The sequence below is a fragment of the Phyllobates terribilis genome, unplaced genomic scaffold (genome assembly GCF_046119375.1).
Source record: "Phyllobates terribilis strain yellow unplaced genomic scaffold, ASM4611937v1 Scaffold_11__3_contigs__length_659146591, whole genome shotgun sequence".
In the NCBI taxonomy this organism is placed as follows: domain Eukaryota; kingdom Metazoa; phylum Chordata; class Amphibia; order Anura; family Dendrobatidae; genus Phyllobates; species Phyllobates terribilis.
In genome coordinates, this window is record NW_027362771.1 from 535,033,727 (window position 1) to 535,061,100 (window position 27,374).

The following is a 27,374-nucleotide window of genomic DNA, read 5'->3' on the forward strand; positions in this document are numbered from 1 at the left end:
GTGTCTACAAATTGAGATTCTGATTTGGCTTTTATCCTAAGTCATATTGCAGAACTCGTTAAAGGGTCAATGTTGACTTTTAGGATTGCTGCATATTCAAAACCATAAAGAACGCTGAAAAGACTGAACATGTGAACAACACCGTGGACATGAGCAGGGAGAGTCTTTCAAGAAGTTTTCTTTTCTTTTTAAAGCGGGTTGGCTACAAAATAAAGCCAGAAAACGCTTCCAAAAAACTTGGTATTTGTGAAAGGAGCTGAATTCTGGAAGGATTTCCCCTCCTAATGTGAAGATTTCCTCAGGGCATGGATCACAGTCATGTGTACGAGGCGGACGTTGTTTATTATTATTTTTTTTTACAGGTTTAATAATGAGCAGAAACTCTCAGAATAATAAAATACGACGCGGCGCTCTGAGGTGAATATGTGGCAGCACCTACAACAAATGGGCATCAAAGCCGGCACCCAAGGCTCATTTAACCTTTTTGATAACACTGGTTCCCACTTTGATGCCCATTTTTGTGCCGCTTGTACATTTTTTGTGGGTGTAGGCACCTTAGGGCATTGTATTTTGTTATCATGATCATTTTTGCTCATAAACCTGTAGAAATAATTGAAGTGTTGCGTTAAGATTCGTCAGCACCGCTGCTGCTGAATGAGCCCTTTCACCGCCTCACACTCAATGGCGCGTATATTACATAGAATACTGCCCTCGGCTCCCACACAGCTCAATTCATCCCGCTATATGCGCCTCTACACGGTGCATTACGGCTTTGAGTTGGCAGTGCGCCCATCCCTTTAAGAACTCGCTAGAATGTGACAGCGAGCTGGAGGTTTGTAAGTCGGAGGCGAGATAGGCGCTTTCTTAAAGGGATTTTCACTTTCAGCAGCCAATCCTTGTTCTCCGGTCGCGTTGGCACCGCCTTTCCCTTTAAAGTGCCGCTGAGTTGTGGTCGGAGGGCAAAAAGTAGTTGCAGCCGCTGCCGCCGCTATGTCCCGGGTGTGGGTGCTGTGCGGGCTGCTGTCCGCTCTGGCGGGGTCCAGTGCCGGATACTTCCCGGAGGAGCGCTATAACCCGGAGTCTCCGCACAGAAAGCCCACCGTGCTGATCGCCCTGCTGGCCAGGAACACCGAGAGCTCCCTGCCCGACGTGCTGGGGGCTGTGGACCGGCTGCACTACCCCAAGGAGCGGCTCTCCCTGTGGTGAGACCTGTGGGCTCCATGCCCTGTGCCAGTGCTGGCCGGGCAGCTCCTGAGTTATGTGCTCCAGAGCTGCACTCACTATTCTGAGTTATATGCTCCAGAGCTGCACTCGCTATTCTGAGTTATATGCTCCAGAGCTGCACTCGCAATTCTGCTATTTTGAGTTATATGCTCCAGAGCTGCACTCGCAATTCTGCTATTTTGAGTTATATGCTCCAGAGCTGCACTCGCTATTCTGCTATTCTGAGTTATATGCTCCAGAGCTGCACTCGCAATTCTGCTATTTTGAGTTATATGCTCCAGAGCTGCACTCGCAATTCTGCTATTTTGAGTTATATGCTCCAGAGCTGCACTCGCAATTCTGCTATTTTGAGTTATATGCTCCAGAGCTGCACTCGCAATTCTGCTATTTTGAGTTATATGCTCCAGAGCTGCACTCACTATTCTGCTATTCTGAGTTATATGCTCCAGAGCTGCACTCGCTATTCTGAGTTATATGCTCCAGAGCTGCACTCGCAATTCTGCTATTTTGAGTTATATGCTCCAGAGCTGCACTCGCTATTCTGCTATTCTGAGTTATATGCTCCAGAGCTGCACTCGCAATTCTGCTATTTTGAGTTATATGCTCCAGAGCTGCACTCGCTATTCTGCTATTCTGAGTTATATGCTCCAGAGCTGCACTCGCTATTCTGAGTTAAATGCTCCAGAGCTGCACTCACTATTCTGCTATTCTGAGTTATATGCTTCAGAGCTGCACTCACTATTCTGCTATTCTGAGTTATATGCTCCAGAGCTGTACTTGCAATTCTGCTATTTTGAGTTATGTGCTCCACAGCTGCACTCGCAATTCTGCTATTTTGAGTTATGCGCTCCACAGCTGCACTCGCAATTCTGCTATTTTGAGTTATGCGCTCCACAGCTGCACTCGCAATTCTGCTATTTTGAGTTATGCGCTCCACAGCTGCACTCGCAATTCTGCTATTTTGAGTTATGCGCTCCACAGCTGCACTCGCAATTCTGCTATTTTGAGTTATGCGCTCCACAGCTGCACTCGCAATTCTGCTATTTTGAGTTATGCGCTCCACAGCTGCACTCGCAATTCTGCTATTTTGAGTTATGCGCTCCACAGCTGCACTCGCAATTCTGCTATTTTGAGTTATGCGCTCCACAGCTGCACTCGCAATTCTGCTATTTTGAGTTATGCGCTCCACAGCTGCACTCGCAATTCTGCTATTTTGAGTTATGCGCTCCACAGCTGCACTCGCAATTCTGCTATTTTGAGTTATGCGCTCCACAGCTGCACTCGCAATTCTGCTATTTTGAGTTATGCGCTCCACAGCTGCACTCGCAATTCTGCTATTTTGAGTTATGCGCTCCACAGCTGCACTCGCAATTCTGCTATTTTGAGTTATGCGCTCCACAGCTGCACTCGCAATTCTGCTATTTTGAGTTATGCGCTCCACAGCTGCACTCGCAATTCTGCTATTTTGAGTTATGCGCTCCACAGCTGCACTCGCAATTCTGCTATTTTGAGTTATGCGCTCCACAGCTGCACTCGCAATTCTGCTATTTTGAGTTATGCGCTCCACAGCTGCACTCGCAATTCTGCTATTTTGAGTTATGCGCTCCACAGCTGCACTCGCAATTCTGCTATTTTGAGTTATGCGCTCCACAGCTGCACGCGCAATTCTGCTATTTTGAGTTATGCGCTCCACAGCTGCACTCGCAATTCTGCTATTCTGAGTTATGCGCTGCACGCGCAATTCTGCTATTCTGAGTTATGTGCTCCACAGCTGCACTCGCAATTCAGCTAGCTGTCAGTAAGCTTGTTAACCCATTTCTATCAGGGTGGGAGGGGGAAGATTTTTTTTATTTTTACATCACTATGAGCATTCCCAGATTGCAGACCATCAAAGAAAATGCTGGAAGATTTCCTCTCTGAAGCCCTTGTAGAATAGTGAATGCAGCTCTGGAAGATAATGATTTCTACATAATGTTTGATGTAGAGGTATCTTTGGCTTCTGTCCTCTCCTTCACTCCTGATACTTTACACTCCAGCTTTGCTTCCCCTACCTTTCTAGGGAACAAGAAACCTCCAGTCTTCCTATGAAGATAAGTGGCTGTTGGAGCAGGTCAGGCGCCGCTTATCCCTCTACATGGCAATAATGACAGACCTGTGTGTGGTAGTGATTATGGGGGGGCTTTAATGTTTCCGACATGTCCACGTGGGGGCGTCTCATCTCGAGGTCTCCGGACAGATCACCTGGTGATGAGCTGGAGATTCCTTGTCTGTGGCGCCTGGGGCTGCGGTGTGCAGGACGCCGGATGTATCCCTGCACAGTACACGCCCGGGGGGGTCTCTGCTGTGTGCCCCACTGCACTGCACACATAGCAGAGCTGAGCTTGTCCTTGTAACTACTCGCTGCACATGTCTGATGCTCACTTGCTTTTTATTTATTTTTTTTTACCTCTCCTATTGTGGAGGCAAACCTAGTCTGGAGTGTGATGTTCTGTGCTTTCCCCCCCCCCCCGTCTTCCATACTTTACACTGCAGCTTTGCTTATGGAGCAGAAAGCCTATGCATAATAGGGGAAATAAGCTTCAATGAGGTGTAGTGGAGACTATATAACCAGAGTATTCTACCTCCTAATGATAACTTTTGGGAATTATTAAAGGGCTACTCTCCCCAAGGCCGGGGTCACACGATCGTATATTCTCTTATGCGAGAGAATCTGGCTGATAATGGTAGTGACGCTCGGCAGAGCGGGAGCGGAGTGTCATCTTGGTGTGATCAGAAATGGAGCACGGGTGAAGATGGAGAACTCAATTGTCTGAGTCTGCGGATGTCGGACTGCACTCGGATGACATCTGAGTACAGTCCAAATGTTATACATAAATTCATAGACTTGTATGGGTGCGCACTGTCCGATCATTGGATACACACTTTTTTTTATTTTTTTTCTCATGCTGATTTATTTTATTTTTTTTACAGTCATGAACTTCCAAGTGCAATCCCATGATCAGATGCAAATCGTGCATGCTGCAACATGGTGTGATTTTTATTTTATTATTTTTATTTTATTATTTCTTTATTTATTTTATTTTCACCCCAGATCAAAGAGAACCAAACATGTTCACAACCCCATAGAATAACATTGGGACGAGTGCTATCGGTCAAAATGATGGCTAGTACTCATTCAAGTACTGCCAAGTACACGTCAGTTTTGGACGTGTGACCTGTGTCACGGCCTAAAGATCAGCAGCTGGTATCACTGACACGTGAAGCCGGGTCACGGCTGCTCTCATTTTGTCCATTTCTGCCATTGGGACAAAAAGAACGAAAAATGTGTCGTTGCATGTAATGTCAGGTTTCCGTAATGGGGTCCAGCGTGAATTCTTCGCTGTTATTAGTGAGAATGGCCAAACTGTCCGGACACAAACTGCACCTGCAACAGAGAAAGCCCCGCTAGAACGGAAGGGATGATATTAACTGTGATTATAGGGCAGGAGCGGGGCATTATCTTGGCTCTGCCTGGCTGATAACAGCGAACAATATACTGTAATTATCTGCACAAAGAACTGGATTAGAGCCGTCCTTGTGCAGTCATTCTCCTGGGTATGGCGGCTGTAATGATGCAGGGATCTTCTATGAAGCCTGTCATTATATGAAGTTGCAGAAGACTGCGGCACCTGTGGGTGGTGCTCCGCAGGTTATAGGGAGTGCGCCTGTGGCCGGTGCTCCGCAGGCTATAGGGAGTGCGCCTGTGGCCGGTGCTCCGCAGGCTATAGGGAGTGCGCCTGTGGCCGGTGCTCCGCAGGCTATAGGGAGTGCGCCTGTGGCCGGTGCTCCGCAGGCTATAGGGAGTGCGCCTGTGGCCGGTGCTCCGCAGGCTATAGGGAGTGCGCCTGTGGCCGGTGCTCCGCAGGCTATAGGGAGTGCGCCTGTGGCCGGTGCTCCGCAGGCTATAGGGAGTGCGCCTGTGGCCGGTGCTCCGCAGGCTATAGGGAGTGCGCCTGTGGCCGGTGCTCCGCAGGCTATAGGGAGTGCGCCTGTGGCCGGTGCTCCGCAGGCTATAGGGAGTGCGCCTGTGGCCGGTGCTCCGCAGGCTATAGGGAGTGCGCTGTTGTGATGTAAAGGGGATAGAAAGCGCTAATATGGCTGCCTTTACTCCTGTCTCAGGGTGGCCACCGATCACAACTTGGACAACACCAGCAGTATCCTCCGCGAATGGCTCATCAACTGTCAGAACCAGTATCACCACGTGGAGTGGAGGCCGCAGGATCACCCCAGGTAAAGGGACGGTGGAGGGTGTATACCGGGTGTTATAGGAGCTCATGTATATAAGGCTGAATGATCGCTGCGTTCTCCTTTATTCCTCAGGTCTCACTATTTTCAAGATTTCTGTTCTGGCGTAAGAGAATGGAAATAAGAGCATTAATGAATTCAAACCCCAGCGCCATCTCTTACACCTATGATGTCACACCCACCATTCACATGACCGCTGCAGCCAATCACTGACTTTAACGGCTACTTGCTGTACATCCCTGCCTGAGCTTGAAGCCAGTGATTGGCAGTTGTTATGTGAATAATGGTCTTCATGTCATTGTTGGAGGACCATTGGCAGACCATGAGAGTAGAGATGCCCAGCAGCTCCCCCATCGATCAGCTGCTTTCATCGCCAATGGAGGCCGGATGTACAGAGGTGCTCTGCACAGTTCAAAGCACCTTGTAGTGGCCGTTCTTGAGTACTGCAGCTCTGCTCTTATTGAAGTGGCTAGGAGCTTAGATGCAGTACCTGAGAATGGCCACTATGTGGTGTAAGGAGCTGTGGAGGAGACGTGTCATTCCTTTATTATGGCACAATGTGGATCGATTTCTTCCTATTTATCAGAGGGTGTCTCACATGGGTGCTCATTTAGGACATGGAGGAATCTGGGATCGTAAGTTCTTTTATGGTTCCCCCACCCCCCCAATCCCAGAGATGTTGTCGTGACTGTCCTAAAGCATTTTTGCCTCCACATTTGGTCTCCGTTTATTACAGACCCCACACTATCCCTCTTTCACCAATTTATTAACCAAAATGTTTCCACAAAGCTCCGCCATAGTCCACCTTTCCCCCAAATCTGGCTCCAGTGACTGTAAATGGCAGTAAGGCCATGGCCCCACTATCAGTATTTGGTCAGTATTTTTTCTCAGGAGTGGGAGCCAAAACCAGGAGTGGGTGATAAATGCACAATTGGTGACTTGTTTCTATTATACCTTTTCTCTGATTGTTCCTCACCTGGTTTTGGCTCCCACTCCTGAGAAAAAATGTGTAACAGTGGCCAACTTGGATCACTTCTCAGACGAGCCCCTCGTAAGCCTGTTTTCTTCTATAAAGCAGTTGCAAGTTCTGGTGCACAGCTTACTTGCACAATAATTTGCGCTTTGTTTTGGTCCTCACAGCATTTTCTAGAAATGGAAGGGGTTTGGACATGCTTTATTATAATTGACACCAGAAAATGCCGTAAGTTCTTTGGCTGACCATTGCCTCGGGGTTGCTTGATGCCCTATTCTGCATTCCCATGTCATCTACTGGTGCCCATGTGTCTGTTCCGTGCACACGTCCTGTTTGGAGGTCTTGTTTCTGCTCATCCTTCTTAATCTGTGTTCTTCTCTTCCAGATGGTTCCAGGATGAAGAAGGCCCGAAGCACTGGTCACATTCACGTTACGAGTATGTCATGAAGCTTCGCCAGGCGGCTCTAACCTCTGCCCGGGAAATGTGGGCAGATTACATATTGGTAAGTAAGGACGGCCGAGTCCTCTTTAGGGATAAATCCCGGACGGCTATACTTTATTCACCATTTCCTGCCATAGAGAAGAGATGTGAGTAAATCTTTCCTATACAGTGTGTACAGAAAATATTCAGACCCCTTTACATTTTTCACTCTTTGCTTCATTGCAGCCATTTGGTAAATTCTAAAAAGTTCATTTTTTTTCTCATTAAAGTACACTCTGCACCCCATCTTGACTGGAAAAAACAGAAATGTAGAAATTTTTGCAAATTTATTAAAAAAGAAAAACTGAAATATCACATGGTCATAAGTATTCAGACCCTTTGCTCAGTATTGAGTAGAAGCCCCCTTTTGAGCTAGTACAGCCATGAGTCTTCTTGGGAATGATGCAACAAGTTTTTCACACCTGGATTTGGGGATCCTCTGCCATTCTTCCCTGCAGATCCTCTCCAGTTCCGTCAGGTTGGATGGTGAACGTTGGTGGACAGCCATTTTCAGGTCTCTCCAGAGATCCTCAATTGGGTTTAAGTCAGGGCTCTGGCTGGGCCAGTCAAGAAAGGTCACAGAGTTGTTCTGAAGCCACTCCTTTGTTATTTTAGCTGTGTGCTTAGGGTCATTGTCTTGTTGAAAGGTGAACCTTCGGCCAAGTCTGAGGTCCAGAGCACTCTGGAAGAGCTTTTCATCCAGGATATCTCTGTACTTGGCCACATTTATGTTTCCCTCAACTGCAACGAGTCACCCTGTCCCTGCAACTGAAAAACACATCCATAGCATGATGCTGCCACCACCATGTTTCACTGTTGGGATTGTATTGGGCAGATTAAGAGCAGTGCCTGGTTTTAGCCACACATACCGCTTAGAATTATCACCAAAAGTTCTATCTTTGTCTCATCAAACCAGAGAATCTTATTTCTAATAGTCTGGGAGTCCTTCATGTGTTTTTGAGCAAACTCTATGCAGGCTTTTATATGTCTTTCACTGAGGAGAGGCTTCCGTCGGGCCACTCTGCCATAAAGGCCAGACTGGTGGAGGGCTGCAGTGATAGTTGACTTTGTTGAGCTTTCTCCCATCTCTCTACTGCATCTCTGGCGCTCAGCCACAGTGATCTTGTGGTTCTTCTTTACCTCTCTCACCAAGGCTCTTCCCCCACGATTGCTCAGTTTGGCTGGACGGCCAGGTCTAGGAAGACTTCTGGTGGTCCCAAACTTCTTCCATTTAAGGATTATGGAGGCCACTGTGCTCTTAGGAACCTTGAGTAATGAAAAAATTCCTTTATAACCTTGGCCAGATCTGTGCCTTGCCACAATTCTGTTTCTGAGCTCCTTGGGCAGTTCCTTTGAGCTCATGATTCTCATTTGGTCTGACATGCACTGTGAGCTGTGAGGTCTTATATAGACAGGTGTGTGCCTTTCCAACTCAAGTCCTATCAGTTTAATTAAACACAGCTGGAATCCAATGAAGGAGTAGAACCATCTCAAGGAGGATCACAAGGAAATGTGGCTTAAATATGAGTGTCTGAGCAAAGGGTCTGAATACTTATGACCATGTGAAATTTCAGTTTTTCTTTCTTTAATAAATTTTGCAAAAATTTCTACATTTCTGTTTTTATTTCAGTCAAGATGGGGTGCAGAGTGTACTTTAATGAGAAGAAAAATGATCTTTTTAGAATTTACTAAATGGCTGCAATGAAACAGAGGAAAATTTAAAGGGGTCTGAATACTTTCCGTACTCACTGTATATACAGTGGTGTGAAAGTGTTTGCCCCCTTCCTGATTTCTTACTCTTTTGCATGTTTGTCACACTTAAATGTTTCAGATCACAAAGCAAATTTAAATATTAGATAAAGATAACACAAGTAAACGCAAAATGCAGTTTTTAAATGAAGGTCTTTATTATTAAGGGAAAAAGAAATCCAAACCTACAGGGCCCTGTGTGAAAAAGTGATTACCCCCCTCTTCTTAAAACATAAATTAACTGTGGTTTACCATATCTTTGGGAAGTTGAGTTCAATTTCCTTAGCCACTCCCAGGCCTGATTACTGCCACACCTGTTCTAAATCAAGAAATCACTTAAATAGGACCTGCCTGAGGCCTCTTTCACACGTCCGTGTGTCCAGTACTAGTGGTGACAGTTTCCACACGTACTGGAGACCCTGTGCACATGTCATTGTGTTTCCACTGACCGTGTGATCCACATGTAGACATGTCCGTTTTTGGCCAGCAGCAATGATCACACGGACCCATTCGAGTCAATGGGTCCGTGTAAACATGTACCGCACACGGATGCCATCCGTGTGCCACGTAGCGGCGCTTGGGAATCAGTGTACAGTTTGAGCTGTTCCCTAGTGCTGATCGCTGCCCTCATCATGGTTACCTGCCGGCGCTGCGATCAGCACCAGCAGGGATAATGATGAGAGTAGTAGTGTCTGCTCCTGGTGTATCTATAATGCAGGTAAACAGTATGCAACAGTGGAGACACAGGCGGATCAGCAGTATATTTCTTTTAACAACTAATATTAATTGTGAAACATGTATTATATGGTAACAATTTCTTTACAACGTTTGACAGTAAAATAAGCAGTAAATCACATAATTTATTCTGTTATCAGAATACACTAGAATTCAGGGGCTGGTAGTTTAAAATGATCTACTGGAGGGAAGGGGAACTAGATTGTCATTAACTATACTGGGCGAGGGGCAGTCTTTTAAATCTTTGACTCTGTTCCTATCACAACTCGCTGCCCATTTCCCCCTTAACTTTGTATCCACTTTTACGATATCGCTTTGGCTTCTGCTGGTCCCCGTCTGACTACTGTCTTTCCCTCTCTCCGGCCCGGCACCATATGTCTCTGTCAGAGGTAGCGGCCTGTCTCGCGCATCTTTCCTGGTTGCCCATGCGACCGTGTATCTCCGATCTGACAGCTTCAGAGTTTCTGTCACTGGCACACATGTCTGAAAACTGTGCCTCCGCAACCTGTTCTCGTTCTGTCGACCGATGTCTCCCTGGTAAGGAACCTTGACTGGCGTCGCTCGGATCTTTGGGGCTTGATCGTCGACGTCTGGGCGGATACACGACACCTTTCTTCCTGACAGGAGCTCCGGATGCTGCTGCTGTTCCTCTTGTCTCTCTCTTCGGCGTCAGAATCACCTCAGAAATTGCACACGTTCTCAGCTCGATTCCTGATAATGCTGTCCCCAGAGTCCTGATCAAATTCCTCCACTCTACCACACGTCCTTGCTGTTCTGGATCCACAGTGTCTTGTCTCCTTACATCTCCACCTGTAAGAATAAAATAAAAAATCCATATACTCGCCTGTGCTAAGTGTCCTCCGCTGTAATCCATGCAACCGATCAGCAGAGAATGACTCCAGTAGCGAGCGGGCCCTGGAGCTGCTCTCAGCGAGTGGTGTCCTGTCACTCACTGAGCGCAGCTTCGGGGGCCCACTCGCTGGAGTGAGTCATTCTCCCCGGCTCCTTGGTATGAGCAGTCACATGGATTACAGCGGGGGACACTTGGTATATGAGTATATGAATTTTTTATTTTATTCTTATTTTTACAGGTGGTGACATCGGGAGCAGACTACAACTCTCATCATTAACCCCTGCTGGTGCTGATCGCAGTGCCGACAGGGGACTATGATGAGGGCAGCATTCATCACCCAGCGCTTGGGAACACCGCAAACTATACACTGACTCCCAAACGCTGGTACGTGTACTCCTGATGCTGCACATGTGTGCACAGGTGCACACGGATATCTCCTGTACAGGTTTTCCTGGTACCGAAAATATCCGGTCGGGTGAAATCGGCCTAACAAAGTGAAATAGACCAAAAGATCCTCAAAAGCTAGACATCATGCTGCGATCCAAAGAAATTCAGGAACAAATGAGAAACAAAGTAATTGAGATCTATCAGTCTGGAAAAGGTTATAAAGCCATTAGTAAAGCTTTGTGACTCCAGCGAACCACAGTGAGAGCCATTAGCCACAAATTACGAAAACATGGAAAGTGGTGAACCTTCCCAAGAGTGCAGCAACGACTCATCCAAGAGGTCACAAAAGACCCCACAACAGCATCCAAAGAACTGCAGGCCTCCGTTAAGGTTAGTGTTCATGACTCCGCCATAAGAAAGAGACTGGGCAAAAATGGCATGCATGGCAGAGTTTCTATACGAAAACCACTGCTGAGCAAAATGCACATAAAGGCTTGTCTCAGTTTTGCAAGAAAATATCTTTATGATCCCCAAAACTTTTGGGAGAATACTGGACGACTGACAAGACAAAAGTTTAACTTTTTGGAAGGTTTATGTGCCATTACATCTGGCGTAGAAGTAACACAGCATTTCAGAAAAGGTACATCATACCAACAGTAAAATATGGTGGTCTGGGGCTGTTTTGCTGCTTCAGGACCTGGACGACTTGCTGTGGTAAATGGAACCATGAATTCAGTTGTCTACCAAAAAATTCTGAAGGAGAATGTCCGGCCATCTGTGACTTCAAGCTGGAGCTCACTTGGGTTATGCAGCAGGACAATGATCCAAAACACACCCATAAAGTCCACCTCTAAATGGCTTAAGACTTTGGAGTGGCCTAGTCAAAGTCCTGACCGTAATCTGATTGAGATGCTGTGGCATGACCTTAAAAAGGCGGTTCATGCTCGGAAACCCTCCAGTGTGGCTGAATTCCAACAATTTTGCAAAGATGAGTGGACAAAATTCATCTAGAGCGCTGTAAAAGACTCATTGCCAGTTATCGTAAACGCTTGATTGCAGTTGTTGCCGCTAAGGGTGGCCCACCCAGTTATTAGGCTTAGGGGGCAATCACTTTTTCACACAGGGCCTTGTAGGTTTGGATTTCTTTCCCCCTTAATAAAAAAAGAACTTCATTTTAAAACTGCATTTTGTGATTACTTGTGTTATCTTTGTCTAATATTTAAAGTTGTTTGTAATCTGAAACATTTTAAGTGTGACAAACATGCAAAGGAATAAGAAATCAGGCAGGAGGCAAACACTTTTTTTCACTGCACTGTATACATACCTCAGCTACAAGTATTGGGTCGACCTTGAGACACAAGTTGGACCACCACTCAAGTCAACCTCCTCCTAGTGTTTATCACCTATCCAGATGGGAAATGCTTCAGCGTAGAATATCTCTTAAAGGATTTTCCCCAAAAATAGTGAGTTACTGATGGCTGCCACCTCCAGCTATCCCAGGAACCAGGTTCTGCATAGCTCAGAGGTCTGGCATGCTTACCTCCACTTCATAGCCATCTTGGTGGGGAAAACTCCCTTAACGGAGCATCTGTTCTATATAATATAATATTTTTTTAAAGCTAATGTAAATCCAAATATTCTCCTGAATCCACTGTTTTTGCTTTTTTTTTTTTGTTCCAGTGCCTCTTCATTCCTGAGCGATGACCTCCTCTTGCTTGTATATAAATATATTCTTGTTAGCCATATGGGCCTGATTCTCGTCACTTTCCTATAGACATCTTCGTTGGTACCACATGACTAGACTTGTATATAGGGACGAGGGGACCATATCCCAGTAAAGGAGAGTATCAGGAACAAAATAAAAACTGCATCATATTCAGGAGAACAGCGGCATTTCCCCAATGTTAAAAATAAAAAAAATTACCTATTTATGAAAAATGACAAGACCTTTTTAAAGCGTTCTGCACTACTACAGTTAGCCACTAGAAGGTGGTACTAAAGAATAATGTTCCATTGGCGTTGCAGCGTCTGCAGACAAGCTCTCGTTGTGCAGTCTCATTTACTACTTTGTGCGGCACCTGTGATCGCTGTCGCCCTGCGGTCGTTTTCTTCTGAGCCTCTGTTATATTGTTTAGAGCTGCTTATTACAACCATATGATAGACTGACATGGACCGTGGCCAGATGGAAAGCAGACCTGGTCGGACGTGCCGGCTCTGGCTGCTGTTTCCTTGCTGCTGTCACAATGACTGTTTCCCTATTAGGCGGATATATCCGCGGAGTCGGCTTTTTATAGAAACCTCAATTAGTCTTCGGTCTAACCCTCCAGTCACCCCTTATTCCGCATTTCGTTTCCCATTGTCTAACCATTTGCTTTTAGACTAGAGAACTTCACCTCTGGTCTAAAATTCACCTAACGACAAGGCAAAATATTACTCTTTTGTTAAAGCATCGTGTCCCTATATTGACTATGCCCTTTACATGTCTTCTCTACAGTTCATAGACTCTGATAATCTGCTGACAAATCCCAACACCCTGAGTTTGCTGATCGCAGAGAATAAGACGGTCATCGCCCCCATGTTAGAGTCCAGGGCGGCGTACTCCAACTTCTGGTGCGGGATGACCACTCAGGTGAGGACCCTCTGCCGGTAATGTGTCCACCATCCAAGGCTGGTCTGTCGGCCTGTATAGATGTAACTGTTCCTATGTAATACGACATCTATACACAGGGTTATTACCGACGCACCCCGGCCTACATGCCGATCCGGCGCAGGGAACGACGCGGCTGCTTTGCGGTGCCCATGGTTCACTCTACATTTCTGATCGACCTGCGGAAGGAGGCAAGCCAGTATCTGGACTTCTACCCGCCGCACACGGACTACACCTGGTCATTTGATGACATTATAGTCTTCGCCTTCTCCTGTCGGCAAGCTGGTGAGTTCAGATGTCAGCCCAAAGTGTGCAGATATCCAGGAGGAAGTGTCTAGTACTTTCATCCTCGAGACAAGTCCAACATTTTCATCAGTCCACCTTCTGTCTTATTAATGGCTCATGCCGTGTCCATGATTTACACTGCAGTTCTTCTTGTTTCATTTTTCAGCTCTTACTTTGTATTTCTCCCATGGTATAGATGTAAGTCAAGTGCTGACTGTTCCTATTTCTTTCTTTCCAGACGTCCAGATGTTCCTCTGTAATAAAGAAGTATACGGACATCTGCCGGTTCCTCTGCGGGCACACAGCTCTCTGCTGGATGAGGCTGATAACTTCCTGCATACCAAGCTAGAAGTGATGGGTGAGTATGGCTGGGAGGAAGCGGACCTAAAATATTGTGCACTTTCCGCTATCCTATAAGCAGTTGTCTAGAGCTTGTATATTGAGGACCTACCTCAAGGATAGGTGATCATTATCAGATCTGTGGGGTCTGACACCCAGCACCCCCACTGATAAGCTGTTTGCAGCTTTTGCTGCGGCTGGTTGTATGCAGTATAAAGAAACGTAGCAACAGAGTTCCATACAGAGAGTAGGAACTAAGCTGCAGTAGCCAAGAACTGCCACTAGGTGGTGTATGGAGCTCTGCTGTTCTAGTTCTTTACACTGTACATCCATCCGCAGCGGGAGCTGCAAACTGCTGATCAGTGGAGGTGCTGGGTGTCGAACTCCCACTGATCTGATTATGCTGCCCTATCCAGAGATCAGTTTATACAGTCACTTGCTAAAGTATTCACCCCCTTAGCTTTTTACCTATTTTGTTAATTACAACCTGTGTTTAAATATTTTTGTAATCTGATTTGTGTGTGATGCATCAGCACTAAATAGTCTAAGTTGGTGAAGCAAAGTGAGAAAAATATAGGCATAAATTAAATTTGTGGGATGAAATAACTAAAAATTGGCATGTGCATCTTCGTTCACCCCTTTTGCGACGAATCCCCTAAAAATTTCTGGTGCACACAATTACCTTCATAAGTCACATGCTTAGTGATGGATTGCACATAGGGGGACTTCCTAAGTGTCACATGTCTGTCAATATATACACTTTACCTTTTCTGAAAAGCCACAGAGGAGGCACCACTAACCAAACAACACCATGAAGACCAGGGAGAACTCCAAACAAGCTAAGAAGTACAAGTCAGGATTGGGTTATTTAAAAAAAAAAAAATATCCCAAACTCTGATGATCCCTCGGACCACCATCAAATCCATTATCATCAAAGGGAAAGAGCATGGTACCACAACAAACCTGCAAGAGAGGGTATTACTCAGAGAAACAGCAGAGAGATCAACGGTAACCCTGAAGGAGCTGCAGAGTTCCCAAACAGAGACTGGATTATCTGTCCATACGACCACAATAAGCCGTACACTCCATAGAGGTGGCCTTTATGGAAGAGTGGCCAGAAAAAAAGCATTTACTTACACACAGATTGTAATGCTTGTTTTGAGTCTGCATGTGAGTGACTCTCCAAATGTATGGAGGAAGGTGCTGTGGTCAGATGAGACCAAAATTGAACTGTTTGGCCACCAAGGTAAACGCTATGTCTGGCGCCAAACCAACACAACTCGTCACCCCATGAACGCCATCCCCACAGTGAAACATGGTGGTGGAAGAATTATGCTATAGGGGATGTTTTTCTGCAGCAGGAAAAGGGAAAATGGCCCAAGTCGAAGGGAAGATGGATTTTGTGTCTGTCAGTGATTTGAGACTGGGACGGAGGTTCATCTTCCAACAAAACAATGACTGAAAGCATACTGCTAAAGCAACATTCGAGTGGTTTAAGGGGAAATGTGTAAATGTTCTGGAGTGGCCTAGTCAAAGCCCAGACCTTAATCCAATTGAGAATCTGTGGTCAACTGAAGGTTGCTGTTCACCAGAGGAAACTGCTGTAGCTGTTTTGCCTTGAGGAATTGGCAAAAATCCCAGTGGCAAGATGTAGAAAGCTCATATGGACTTATCCAAAGCAACTTGCAGCTTTAATTGCTGCAAAAGAAGGCTCTACAAAGTACTGACTTTAGGGGGGGTGAATATTTTATGCATACTGAAGTTTGTTATATTGTCCTATTTGTTTGCTTCACAATAAAAAGAAAACCAAATGTTCACGGCTGTAGGCGTGTTCTTTACATGAACTGATGCAAACCCTCAAAAAACAAACAAACAAAAAAAAACGCCAGGTTGTGAGGTGGTAAAACACGAAAAATGCCAAAGGGGGTGAATTGGCTATTTGCTTCTAGGTACACCACCCATTTCTGTCCACATGTCTAGAATTTCAATTTGTCTCTTTTCAAGTGCACAGAAGTGAGCTGAACTACCAGATCTAACCTGTAAACATATGTGGCCCCCTTGTAGAAAAACACAAAAAAGCAGTAACTGTTATAAACCTATGGATCTTGGATGGTGACTATGGGTTCAATGGAACCACACCTTAGTTTGGAGACATCATGTAAGAAATGTGATAGATGTATATTGCTTATTGCAAAAATTTCCCAGATGGTCTACCACTTACCCATCATTTATGATCCATATTAACACCCCTCATCCTTGTTCTTGCCTTAATTCTGTTGTATTATGTTTGCAGTGAAGGGTCCACCAATTGAGCCATCAAGTTTCCTGTCTGTTACACCCAAAATCTCAGACAAGATGTCGCTGGATGAGGTAAGAAGAAAAGGACTGACTATATGCATCCCCATAGGCCCGATTCATCATTACACTTCTGTCTTCATAAAACGTCGCAAAATTTGGCACAACTCCTCTCCAGTTTTCACCTGGAGTGATTTTATGTGGCAGTTAAGTCACAGTTTTTGAGATATTTTGTAAACGTGCAACTTTTTGCACAAGAGTCACAGAAAATAGACCATTTTGGGGTTTGCGTAAAATTCATAAATGACGTGCATCATCTTGATGAGTTTGGTGGGTATTGGACCACCACCAAACTGATATTGACAACTTTATCCTAAGGATATCTTGCCAATATCCTAGTCCTGGGAAACTCTTAAGATGATGGTCCCAATATCGTGACCCACTAATAGATGAGATGATGGGATTGGGTGTTTTGGCTATCAACCCCAAGGCTGGCTAATGATTTTATGTTGTTCCCAGGTTTTCCTCATTAACCTGAAGCGTCGGCAGGATAGAAGAGATCGCATGAAGAGGACCCTTTACGAGCTGCAGATTGACTTCAAGCTGTCTGATGCTGTTGATGGCAAGTAAGTCAGGAAACTTAAGAATTTTTATTTTTTTTTTAATCTATATATTACATCTGTAAACTTACTCTTCATATATCCGCATATACAATATATCCCACTATGTAGATTGTTGTCGGGCTTGGGTTCCCTGGACCTACAATCTAGTTAACGTTTCTCAGACACATTATGGCTAGTTGTAGCACAATTCAGTTGTCTTGTACGTATTGTCTTTGGCGTAGAAGTAATACTCCATACAAGGTTTTTGTAGCGGGGGCATATTTTTGATGTTTAGGATGTGTTTTACTGGAGTAGAATCTCCAGAGAAGGCTTCACTCCATCCTCCAGACAATCCTTGGTTTGGGCTTTGAAATGAGCCCATTTGCGGCCTGCTGTCGGGGCTCTTTAATGAGTCCTCCTCTTCACCATGAGGGATGGTATGGACTGGTTGTCTTGAGATTCTGAGAATTAATGTCTTCCTTCCCCAACTTTTTGCTCCTAAGTTGTCACATAATGGTAGAAGACTGAAAACGAGCACTCAGAAATTTTTTAAAGGGGTTGTTGTTCTTTGCTCATTTTCGCAGTTACAGGTGACCTTTTGGTATCCCTCCTTCACACGTTTAGATACTTCTAATTGAAGCTTGCAGTAATAAATGTAGTTTCCACCAATTTTTTTTCCCATATTTCCACATACCCTCTTATTGATATTCTGTGGTCCCAAGGCCCTTGAAGGCCTGATTGTAGCCCTATACAGTCACCTACTGCCGGCTGTAGAGGCTTCCTCACTGATGTCAGTGGAGGTGAAGTGGAGAGCCCAAACAACCTTTTTATCTTCGATCATCAAGTAGCTGGTCCAGCTGTACGTTATAGATCAACGTTGCCTGAGTCCTGTCCATTTACATAAAATGGGTAGGGTTTTCGCTACAGATTGAGGAGCAGCAACGATGACGATCTCTGGCATTTTATATGGGCCTGCCCCTATGTATCCTCCTTCTGGCATAGTTTATTTGCACTATTGTCTTCCCTGTTGTATCTGAGCCCTGTTTGGGATATTAGATGAGGCGCAATGGTGACATTACATTAATATCTATCTTAGAGAAACTTTTATTTTTGGCAAGGAACAATTGCTCTCCACTGGATGGCAGACCGGTCTCCTACAGTTAATAAATGGAAATCATTGGTTAAAGGGAATCTGTCAGTTTCAATAAACCCTCCTAAACCGTCTTTATGGGCATGTAGGACATAGGAAGCTGAATAAAATGATATCTTGATATCTGCGATCTGATGTCTTATTTCAGGGAAATCCACATTTTTCTTAATATGTAAATGAGCTGTTTAGATCTATGGGCTGGACATAGATCTCCCTGAGAATCTGCCTCCAGAGATTATTGTAAATGTAAGGGGGTGTTACTCTGTGAGACATGTAGATCAGGAGAGCTGTCAGTCATTAAGTCTCACACTAGTAACACCCCCTTACATTTACAATAATCTCTGGAGGCAGATTCTCAGGGAGATCTATGTCCGGCCCATAGATCTAAACAGCTCATGTACATATTAAGAAAAACTTGGATTTATCCGGAATAAGACATCAGATCGCAGATATAGGGGTATCATTTTATTCAGCTTCCTATGACCTACTTGTCCATGTAGGCGGCTTAGGAGGGTCAGTCCTACTGGCTGATTTCCCTTAACACATACGGGAAAGTCATATTCCATAATGGGGTTGTGAGGCTAAATTTCTCAAGGTCTGAGGTCCTTGGTCTGACGCTTTCTCACTCTTGATTCTGAACCATTGTGATAGTATTCTTCTGTCCTTCCTTTTTTTTTTTCTTTTTTTTTCTGTGTATTTCTTATTGCAGACTTGCAAACCAGCACATTTTGGAGACTGAACCCCTCTGACGTTCTGCTTGAGGCAATGGGTTACTTTCTATACAGTCCAGATGTTTTGCATTTAGCCATAGTCTGTTTCTGCTATTTACATCCGTAAATGCTGTACATATATGATCATATGTGTGAAGTGACTGTTCAACTTTACATTGTATTCTTGTGTTTGCGTGGTGGGATGTTGTGTTTCTTTTTTTTCTTTCCCAAAATAAACTTTGCCATTTTTTGTCAAGTTTTAAAACTTGACAAAGAATTTTTTTTAAAGGGGTTGTCCGGACAAAATGAACAATTTGCCAGGAAATTGCAGCCATGAAGAATAACTACGAAATATTCAGGTGGGTATCTTGGTTCGTTTTTCTTTACAACTAGAAGCCACTGGTGGAGTCTTCATTTTGTCTGGACAACCCCTTGAGGTGCTGCCATATTTAATTGAATGGAGATTAAGTGTAGTAGCGGGCACAGTCATACCTGGGGTTGGTCCCCTCCACTCTCCTCACATTGCTGGTCGTTCATGGTCTTGGAAAACAACTTTTTAAAGGGGTTAGTTTATAACCTTTAAAGTTACCACCTATCCAGATTAGTGGAGGTCTTTCCGCTGGGACCTCCATCAGTCCTGAGATCAGGGCTCTGAAGTCCCCCATTAACGTCAAGTGCTTGCCACGCATGTACACGCTACAGAATGCATCTTTCTCTAATATAGGAGAATACAGTTCTCGGATAGTCCAATAGAAAATGAATGAATGGGACCTCTGCAAGTTATCATCTGCCCTGGGGATAGGTAATAAAGGTTGGAATAATCCTTTAAATGCTTTCTGCCTTATCTTGGATGTGGTTTCCTTTCTGGAAATATGTACGTATATCAAAGGCATGTGTTCTTGGACGTACAGTATATGAATGGAGCAGGATCGACTGTACCTGGACCATGATTTAGTGTCCTCTTGCCCTTGGATGTGCTCCTTTCCTTTGTCTGTAATGTATTATAAGGCCTCTGTGACCTGAACTTGGCAAGTATGGCGTCTGCACGAAGCATCTGCTTTCCTATGTACCGATGACCATGTTTCACCTTGTGAAGTAGTATTTGATCTCTTTCTGGCAAAATGCTTCTAAAAGAGCTAGAAAGGCGAAATCCACAGATTGCAATAGTAACAATAATGAATATTACATTTTCAATGCCATATAATGGGGACAGAGCCCTATATACACTGCCTATTGTGCCATTTCCTGTTCATGGAGACATGCAGTGCCCGCCAAAACTTCCTTGAGTGGGCCGTATGTGACGCCCTGAGCGCAGGGCACCCAGTACACCGGGCATGGGTCTGATCCTTCTTATGGTCACAAGGGGGTTTGGTGGCCGTGCCCGGTGCCTGGCACTATGGTACACGGTGAAAAAATGGGCTCTCTGCTATGGGTGTGTCGGGGTCAATGCTTGTTTTTATACTGTCCTCTCTCTAGTGGTGGTGATGGTGGTGTTCCCCGTGATGTTGGTGCGGAGGGTGATAGAGTCAAAAAGGATCACAGCCATAGATGGTACAACATAACATGTGCAGATGACAAAGTTCCTCAGACGGGCATTTAGCGACAGATGCAGGAAACGGCAGATATTAGGTGTGATATACATCAAGTGTGAACAGAGCCTATCCTGTTATCCAAGCGGACACCATAGTCTTCTTCTATCCCACTTGGGTGACGTTCCGAAGGAGACCCCTATATAATTGCTTCCTTTGACCTTCATTATGTTGTAGGATTCCTGTTTTCCCATCTCCATTATGGGGGACCACCCTCCAGGCCCGTACTCCTCCTGTGTCCACAGCGTAACATTCTGGTAGGCTAAGGCTGCTGTGCAGACCAGAGAATTCCATCTGCCTCAAGGGTCCTAGTCCTCAGGCTATCCTACAGGTTTCTTCTGGTCAGTCCATCTCTTTTCGGCACACTGGAAAGGGGAAATTTAATCCCCTCACATGTTCTCTGACTGGTCCCCAACTGTACTCTGAGGTGCTCACTGGAGCTCTGACTGGAATAACGGTCACAGCTATTTATAGTTCACCCAGAGGCTCCACCCACCAAGCCATCCGCCTAGCAACTGCCTCAGCGAGGAGCCCAACTGCTTTCTACCTGCAATAAATGCTGACATCCAGTGACCATAATACAAATCCCTACATGGAACAGTACGAAGCTTCAATATAAATAACAGTACACAGTTATAGTAACACCCAACTCTGGGGTAGAACATGTATATCACCCATGTAAATGGTGCCTGAAGTAAAGTTAATTGGAAGCCAGGTTGACCTATTAAAAAATTGCACAATAATGTTTCTCAGGAAGTTAAATCTAAAAAAATGTGGCTTTTATTTCAGAGCGAGAACACTTAACAAGAAAGCAATGTAATAACTCTACTGGGCCGAGAGACCTGGCCGGTCGCCCGTGACAATGTCTTCTCTGAACCAAAGCATGGACTTGTCTCGCAGTTCTGCACTTTTATGGCCAAGTTGAAAAGTTTACTGGGGGAACAAACAGGGTGGTTCAGAAGTCGGTATACAGATGAATCCATGACATTTCTTGCAACAGATGATATAGGGAACCGTACACACGAAAAAAGAAGTTTATTCGCATCTCATGACATTTGTTTAATCGCAAAAGTGCTCATAATGTCTTATCAAAGTCTGGGTCTTCCCCTCAAAAAGTTATTCTTTACTACAACCCATATAAAAAAAAAAGTGTCTGAATGTGGCTGTCATTCTGTGCTGCTCCATCGTCCGATCCTATGTTGTGGGTAAGCTTTGTGAAGGTATCCCTTACTGCCAAAGCCCGATGAGGAGGTGCCTAACCTTGTTCGGAGATGTTGGCCCTGGTCCTCACTTGTTGCGTTACCACTTCACTCAATATTTTTAGCTAATTATTACTATCCACCATTGTATGGAAGAAACCTGGTCCTACAAAACCTTCACTGGACTGTGTACCCCCACACTGGGATGCTTGGCTGGTTCAGGTGAGATGTTATGATCACCACCAGGATTTTCATCTGCCGTATGTTGCACGTTGCCGTAAAGCTTGACCAAAGGAACTTATCAATAAGGTCTGGTTCGTTTGAGGTTTAGTTACGCATCATCTCGCAGAATTCCAAGTGGCGGTCTCGGTCATCCACCAGAAGACCATGTAAGTCTATGTTCACATGTTTCGTTTTTGATGCTTTTTTTTCCTGCTTTCTTGGCAGTAAAGAAGCTGCTTACAAAAAGAAGGTTTTTCTGCATTTTTTTGCTGCTTTTTTTTCAGGTACATTTGTCTCTTGTTCATGCTGATAAAATTTAGTGCATAAATATGATTCAACTTCCTGAGGTTTTTGCAGCAAAACCTGATGCCCGTGCTTTTGCACTACCCATTGCTTTCAATGGGTGAAAAAACTATGAAAGAAGTGACATGCTGCAGTTTACAAAAACGCAGCAGTTTTCCAATTCAATCAGAAAAAAAAAACCATTTACGTGCATGAGATTTTTGAAGTCTCATAATTTTTGCTCGTACTGTAAAGTGCAGCTGAAAATTTGCATAAAAAATGCAGCAAAAACACAATGTGAACATATTCTTACAGTGTTGGGATGGTTCGGCATCAATTTTAATTTATGCATTAAGGGTTGTAAGGACATTCGCTGTGACGAGCTGCTGAGACACACATTCTGTGGCCTTCTTCGGAGTGTTCAAAAAATGTCTAAGCATCTCGTCTCATTAGTTACAGTGGGTACGGAAAGTATTCAGCCCCCTTTAAATTTCACTCTTTGTTTCATTGCAGCCATTTGGTAAATTCTAAAAAGTTCATTTTTTTTCTCATTAAAGTACACTCTGCACCCCATCTTGACTGAAAAAAAACAAATGTAGAAATTTTTGCAAATTTATTTAAAAAAGAAAAACTGAAATATCACATGGTCAGAAGTATTCAGACCCTTTGCTCAGTATTGAGTAGAAGCACTCTTTTGAGGTAGTACCGCCATGAGTCTTCTTGGGAATGATGCAACAAGTTTTTCACACCTGGATTTGGGGATCCTCTGCCATTCTTCCTTGCAGATCCTCTCCAGTTCCGTCAGGTTGGATGGTGAACGTTGGTGGACAGCCATTTTCAGGTCTCTCCAGAGATGCTCAATTGGGTTTCAGTCAGGGCTCTGGCTGGGCCAGTCAAGAATGGTCAGAGTTGTTCTGAAGCCACTCCTTTGTTATTTTAGCTGTGTGCTTAGGGTCATTGTCTTGTTGGAAGGTGAACCTTCGGCCAAGTCTGAGGTTCTGAGCACTCTGGAAGAGGTTTTCATCCAGAATATCTCTGTACTTGGCCGCATTCATGTTTCCTTCAATTGCAACCAGTTGTCCTGTCCCTGCAGCTGAAAAACACACCCATACCATGATGCTGCCACCACCATGTTTCATTGTTGGGATTATATTGGGCAGGTGATGAGCAGTGCCTGGTTTTCTCCTCACATACCGCTTAGAATTATCACCAAAAAGTTCTATCTTTGTCTCATCCGACCAGAGAATCTTATTTCTCATAGTCTGGGAGTCCTTCATGTGTTTTTGAGCAAACTCTATGCGGGCCTTTCATATGTCTTGCACTGAGGAGAGGCTTCCGTCGGGCTACTCTGCCATAAAGGCCCGACTGGTGGAGGGCTGCAGTGATAGTTGACTCTGTGGAACTTTCTCCCATTTCCCTACTGCATCTCTGGAGCTCAGCCACAGTGATCTTGGGGTTCTTTTTTTTACCTCTCACCGAGGCTCTTCTCCAACGATTGCTCATTTTGGCTGGATGGCCAGGTCTAGTAAGACTTCTGGTGGTCCCAATATTCTTCCATTTAAGGATTATGGAGGCCACTGTGCTGTTATGAACATTGAGTAATGCGGAAATTCTTTTGTAACCTTGGCCAGGTCTGTGCCTTGCCACAATTCTGTCTCTGAGCTCCTTGGGCAGTTCCTTTGAGCTCATGATTCTCATTTGGTCTGACATGCACTGTGAGCTGTGAGGTCTTATATAGACAGGTGTGTGCCTTTCCAAATCAAGTCCTATCAGTTTAATTAAACCCACCTGGACTCCAATGAAGGAGTAGAACTATCTCAAGGAGGATCACAAGGAAATGGACAGCATGTGACTTAAATATGAGTGTCTGAGCAAAGGGTCTGAATACTTATGACCATGTGAAATTTCAGTTTTTCTTTTTTAATAAATTTGCAAACATTTCTACATTTGTTTTTTGTTTTTTTCAGTCAAGATGGGGTGCAGTGTACTTTAATGAGAGAAAAAAATTGAACTTTTTAGAATTTACCAAATGGCTGCAATGAAACAAAGAGTGAAGAATTTAAAGGGGTCTGAATACTTTCCGTACCCACTGTATGTAGTTACAAAGTTATATAGGTTGAAAAAAGACCTAGGTCCAATCATGTTCAACCTTCCTCCACCAGTTGTACATTTTTGGTCACTAAATTAACTATAGCTCCCAATGATATGTGTATTGAGGAAATCATCCAGCCCTTTTTTAAAAGCTGTTATAGTGTTTACCATCACTACCTCTTGTGGTCGGGCATTCCACAGTCCGACTGCTTTGACTGTAAAGAACCCTTCCTATTTACCTGCCGGAATCGCCTTTCTTCCACCCGTAATGAGTGCCCCCTGGTCCTTAGTATGGTCTTTGGAAGGAATAAGTCATGTGCTAGTCCTTTGTACTGACCACACATACATGTAAATGAGATCTCCTTTGAGGCGTCTTTTTTTCTAAACTAAACCAGCCCAACTTTTTCAGCCTCTCATCATAGGAGAGGCTTCCATCCCTTGTAATAATCTAGTTGCCGCCTTTGAGCTTACTCTAACTTCTGAATATCCTTTTTAAATGTGGAGTCCAAAACTGGATCCCATGTTCTAGGTGTGGCCTCACCGGTGATTTTTAGAGGGGTAACAATACTTTGGGATCGTGGGCTTTTCTCTTTTTTTTTTTTTTTTTTTGTATACACCCTAACATCTTGTTTGCTTTTGCAGCTGTTGCCTGACATGGAGTACTGCTGCTCAGCTTACTTGTAACCAGAATACCCAAGTGCTTCTCCTGTTCTGTAGTCCCGAGTATACTCCCATTTAATGTATATGCAGCAATAGGATTACTCCGTCCTAGGTACATTACTCTACATCAAACCTCATCTGCCATTCAGTCATGTTATCCAGATCGTTCTGCAATATTTTAATGTCAAGATCAGATTTTAATATTCTACACAGTTTGGTGTCGTCAGCAAAGACTGACACTTTACTCTCAATCCCATCCCTAAGGTCATTAATAAAGAGGTTAAAAAGAATCGGTCCTAGCACTGATCCCTGCGGCCTCCACTGCTGACTGTCACATTTAGAGAACGTACCATTTATGCTGACTTTGTTTCCTGTCTTTTAGCCAGTGTCTTACACATCTTCATAAAGTTTCCTCCAGTCACTGCTTCTGTAGCTTCAGTATAAGGCTGTTATGTGTTACAGTCAAAGGTATTTTATTTATTCATTTTTTTTTGTAATCCTATTTAAAGGGGTGGCCCAGTAAGAACAAGTTATCACGTATACTTTAGAACTGCCTCTTCTTTTTAACATGGATAAAAGTTCCCCGTTGTGACATTTGGTCTCTCGCCAATCAGTAGATAAAACATTAAGAATTATTCTTTAGACCATCACCCAGTTTGAACCCAGGCGGCACAATCATATCATGTAAACCGCGATTTCAGGAATTATTATTTATGCCTGGAAGGGTTAATATGGAGCCATCTATACACCTTACATTAGTGCTTTTGGAAAGGGCATCACATCTTTCCGCTGCTATTGAGAGGTTGTGCAGAAGGTGCTCGCAATGGTCAAGTTGCAGGTGGCTCTGTATGGTGATTCTTTTTCATTTTTCTCCTTCCCCCATGACGGCACCACGGAGAGAGGGGATCGATCCGCCCTTCAAGGACAAGAAACCTACAGATAAAAAGGGCGGCACCTCTCTCCTGCATCAGTTGGTTTCCTGTCCTTGACTGGGACTTACAGGAAGAAAGGAAAGAGAAAGAAAGATAGAAGATGGACTTACCAGGCCCGGCCAGACCGGTTCAGGCAGCGGGGGTTCCCTGCCTCGGCTGGTGCGGTGTCCTGTAGCGCCACCGTTTGGGTCAGTGGGCCTGTAGGGTGGCAGGGAGAATCAGCGCAGGAGAAGACTGGTGCCGCCACGTTCTACAGTGGTGTCGGGGCCCAGGTCAGTGAGTATGCCTGGGCCTCCGGGGCCTAGGTCAGTGAGTATGCCGGGGCCCGGGTCAGGTGCATGCCTGACGCCTTCCCTCTGACGCGAGTCGCAGTGCACCACTAAGTGTCGGCAGCCTGGGCGCGCGTGCGCGCACCGGAAGTGCCGCGCGCCGCGGTGCCCTCTGGGAGTGGTGCGTTTGAACGCGCGGGAACCGGGATGCCCAGCAAAAGAAAGCTTTGGGGGGAGGGATGGACTCCCCTGTGGGGGGGGGGGCATCCCCCATGCTGGAAGGTGCACAGGTGGACAAGCCAGGTTTGGGGCGGAGCCCTATAGGGGTTACATTGCCAGGAATGCACAAGGGAAGTGCTTCCTGGCACATTCTAGCACCTTTTTGGCTATGAGCGAGCAGGAGCTACAGGAGGTGCAGTCCTTGCACCCCCACTCACCACCACCTCCACAACATGGGAAGCGTACGAAAGGACCCCACCCCCAGTGAACGCCAACACAGCCAAGGTGACGGTGGAAGCGGGCGGTCTGGCAGGTCTTCGCAACACGACAAGGACTCCAGCGTGGTGTCAACCTCGAGGAAAGACCCAGCTACTGGAACGGGTTCCCTCTTCAAATCCGGTATTCCCTCTTACAACGGGACAGTAAGTGATCTTCTTGAAAGCTCACTTGTAACTTGGGACCCCCCTCTCTCTTTTCTTCTCTCATCAGGGAAAGAAGACTACGGGCAAGTCCAAACACAGGACCTGCGCACTTTGCGCAGAGGATCTGCCCACCCCATGGCAAAAAAGACTATGCAACTCGTGCATTGCACAAACCATCTGCGAGGAGACCCCTAAGTTCGCCTCAGAGCTCAGATCCCTGATTAAATCCCAGGTTGAGGATACCTTCAAGTCCCTGCAGAAGTGGGGGAAGAAACGAGAAAAAAACAGGAACCTATCACCTGTATCAGGATCTAGCAGTTCGGACGGAGAGGTGGTAGACTCAGATTCGTCCTGCTTATCTTCGTCCTCGTCATCTTCTGAGGGTGGGGGTCGTAGCTGTTTCCCTATAGAGGGTACGGATAATTTAATTAAGGAAGTTAGGTGCACTATGGGGTTGATCCTCGCCCTAAGAAATCAGTCCAGGATATGATGTTTAGTGGCCTGGAACAAAAAAAAAAGGAGATCTTTCCCTCTTAATGATAAAGTCCATTCCCTTATTAAGAGGGAATGGAAATAGCCGGAAAAGAAGGGCTTGTCACCTAAGAGAAAATACCCCTTCGAAGACCCGGTATGCTCCTTCTGGGGGAAGGCACCAAAATTAGACGTAGCAATAGCTAAAGCCTCTAAAAAATTTTCCCTGACATTTGAAGACATGGGGGTGCTAAATGACCCAATGAAAAAAAAAAAGTGGACTCCTTCCTGAAAGGAGCTTGGG

The 27,374-nt window shown here is 45.1% G+C and overlaps 1 protein-coding gene across 1 annotated transcript in view; it reads left to right on the top strand.

Annotated features, from left to right (window-relative positions):
• The first annotated feature begins 896 nt into the window (after nucleotides 1-896).
• COLGALT1 (collagen beta(1-O)galactosyltransferase 1) overlaps nucleotides 897-27,374 on the top strand; it is a 37,050-nt gene continuing 10,572 nt past the window's right edge. The window contains exons 1-8 of the mRNA XM_073653831.1: nucleotides 897-1,202; nucleotides 5,383-5,493; nucleotides 6,867-6,984; nucleotides 13,181-13,315; nucleotides 13,414-13,618; nucleotides 13,857-13,976; nucleotides 16,251-16,327; nucleotides 16,772-16,878. Of these exons, the coding sequence (XP_073509932.1) occupies nucleotides 991-1,202; nucleotides 5,383-5,493; nucleotides 6,867-6,984; nucleotides 13,181-13,315; nucleotides 13,414-13,618; nucleotides 13,857-13,976; nucleotides 16,251-16,327; nucleotides 16,772-16,878 (1,085 nt within the window). The 5' untranslated portion in view covers nucleotides 897-990. The remainder of the gene's footprint in view (nucleotides 1,203-5,382; nucleotides 5,494-6,866; nucleotides 6,985-13,180; nucleotides 13,316-13,413; nucleotides 13,619-13,856; nucleotides 13,977-16,250; nucleotides 16,328-16,771; nucleotides 16,879-27,374) is intronic.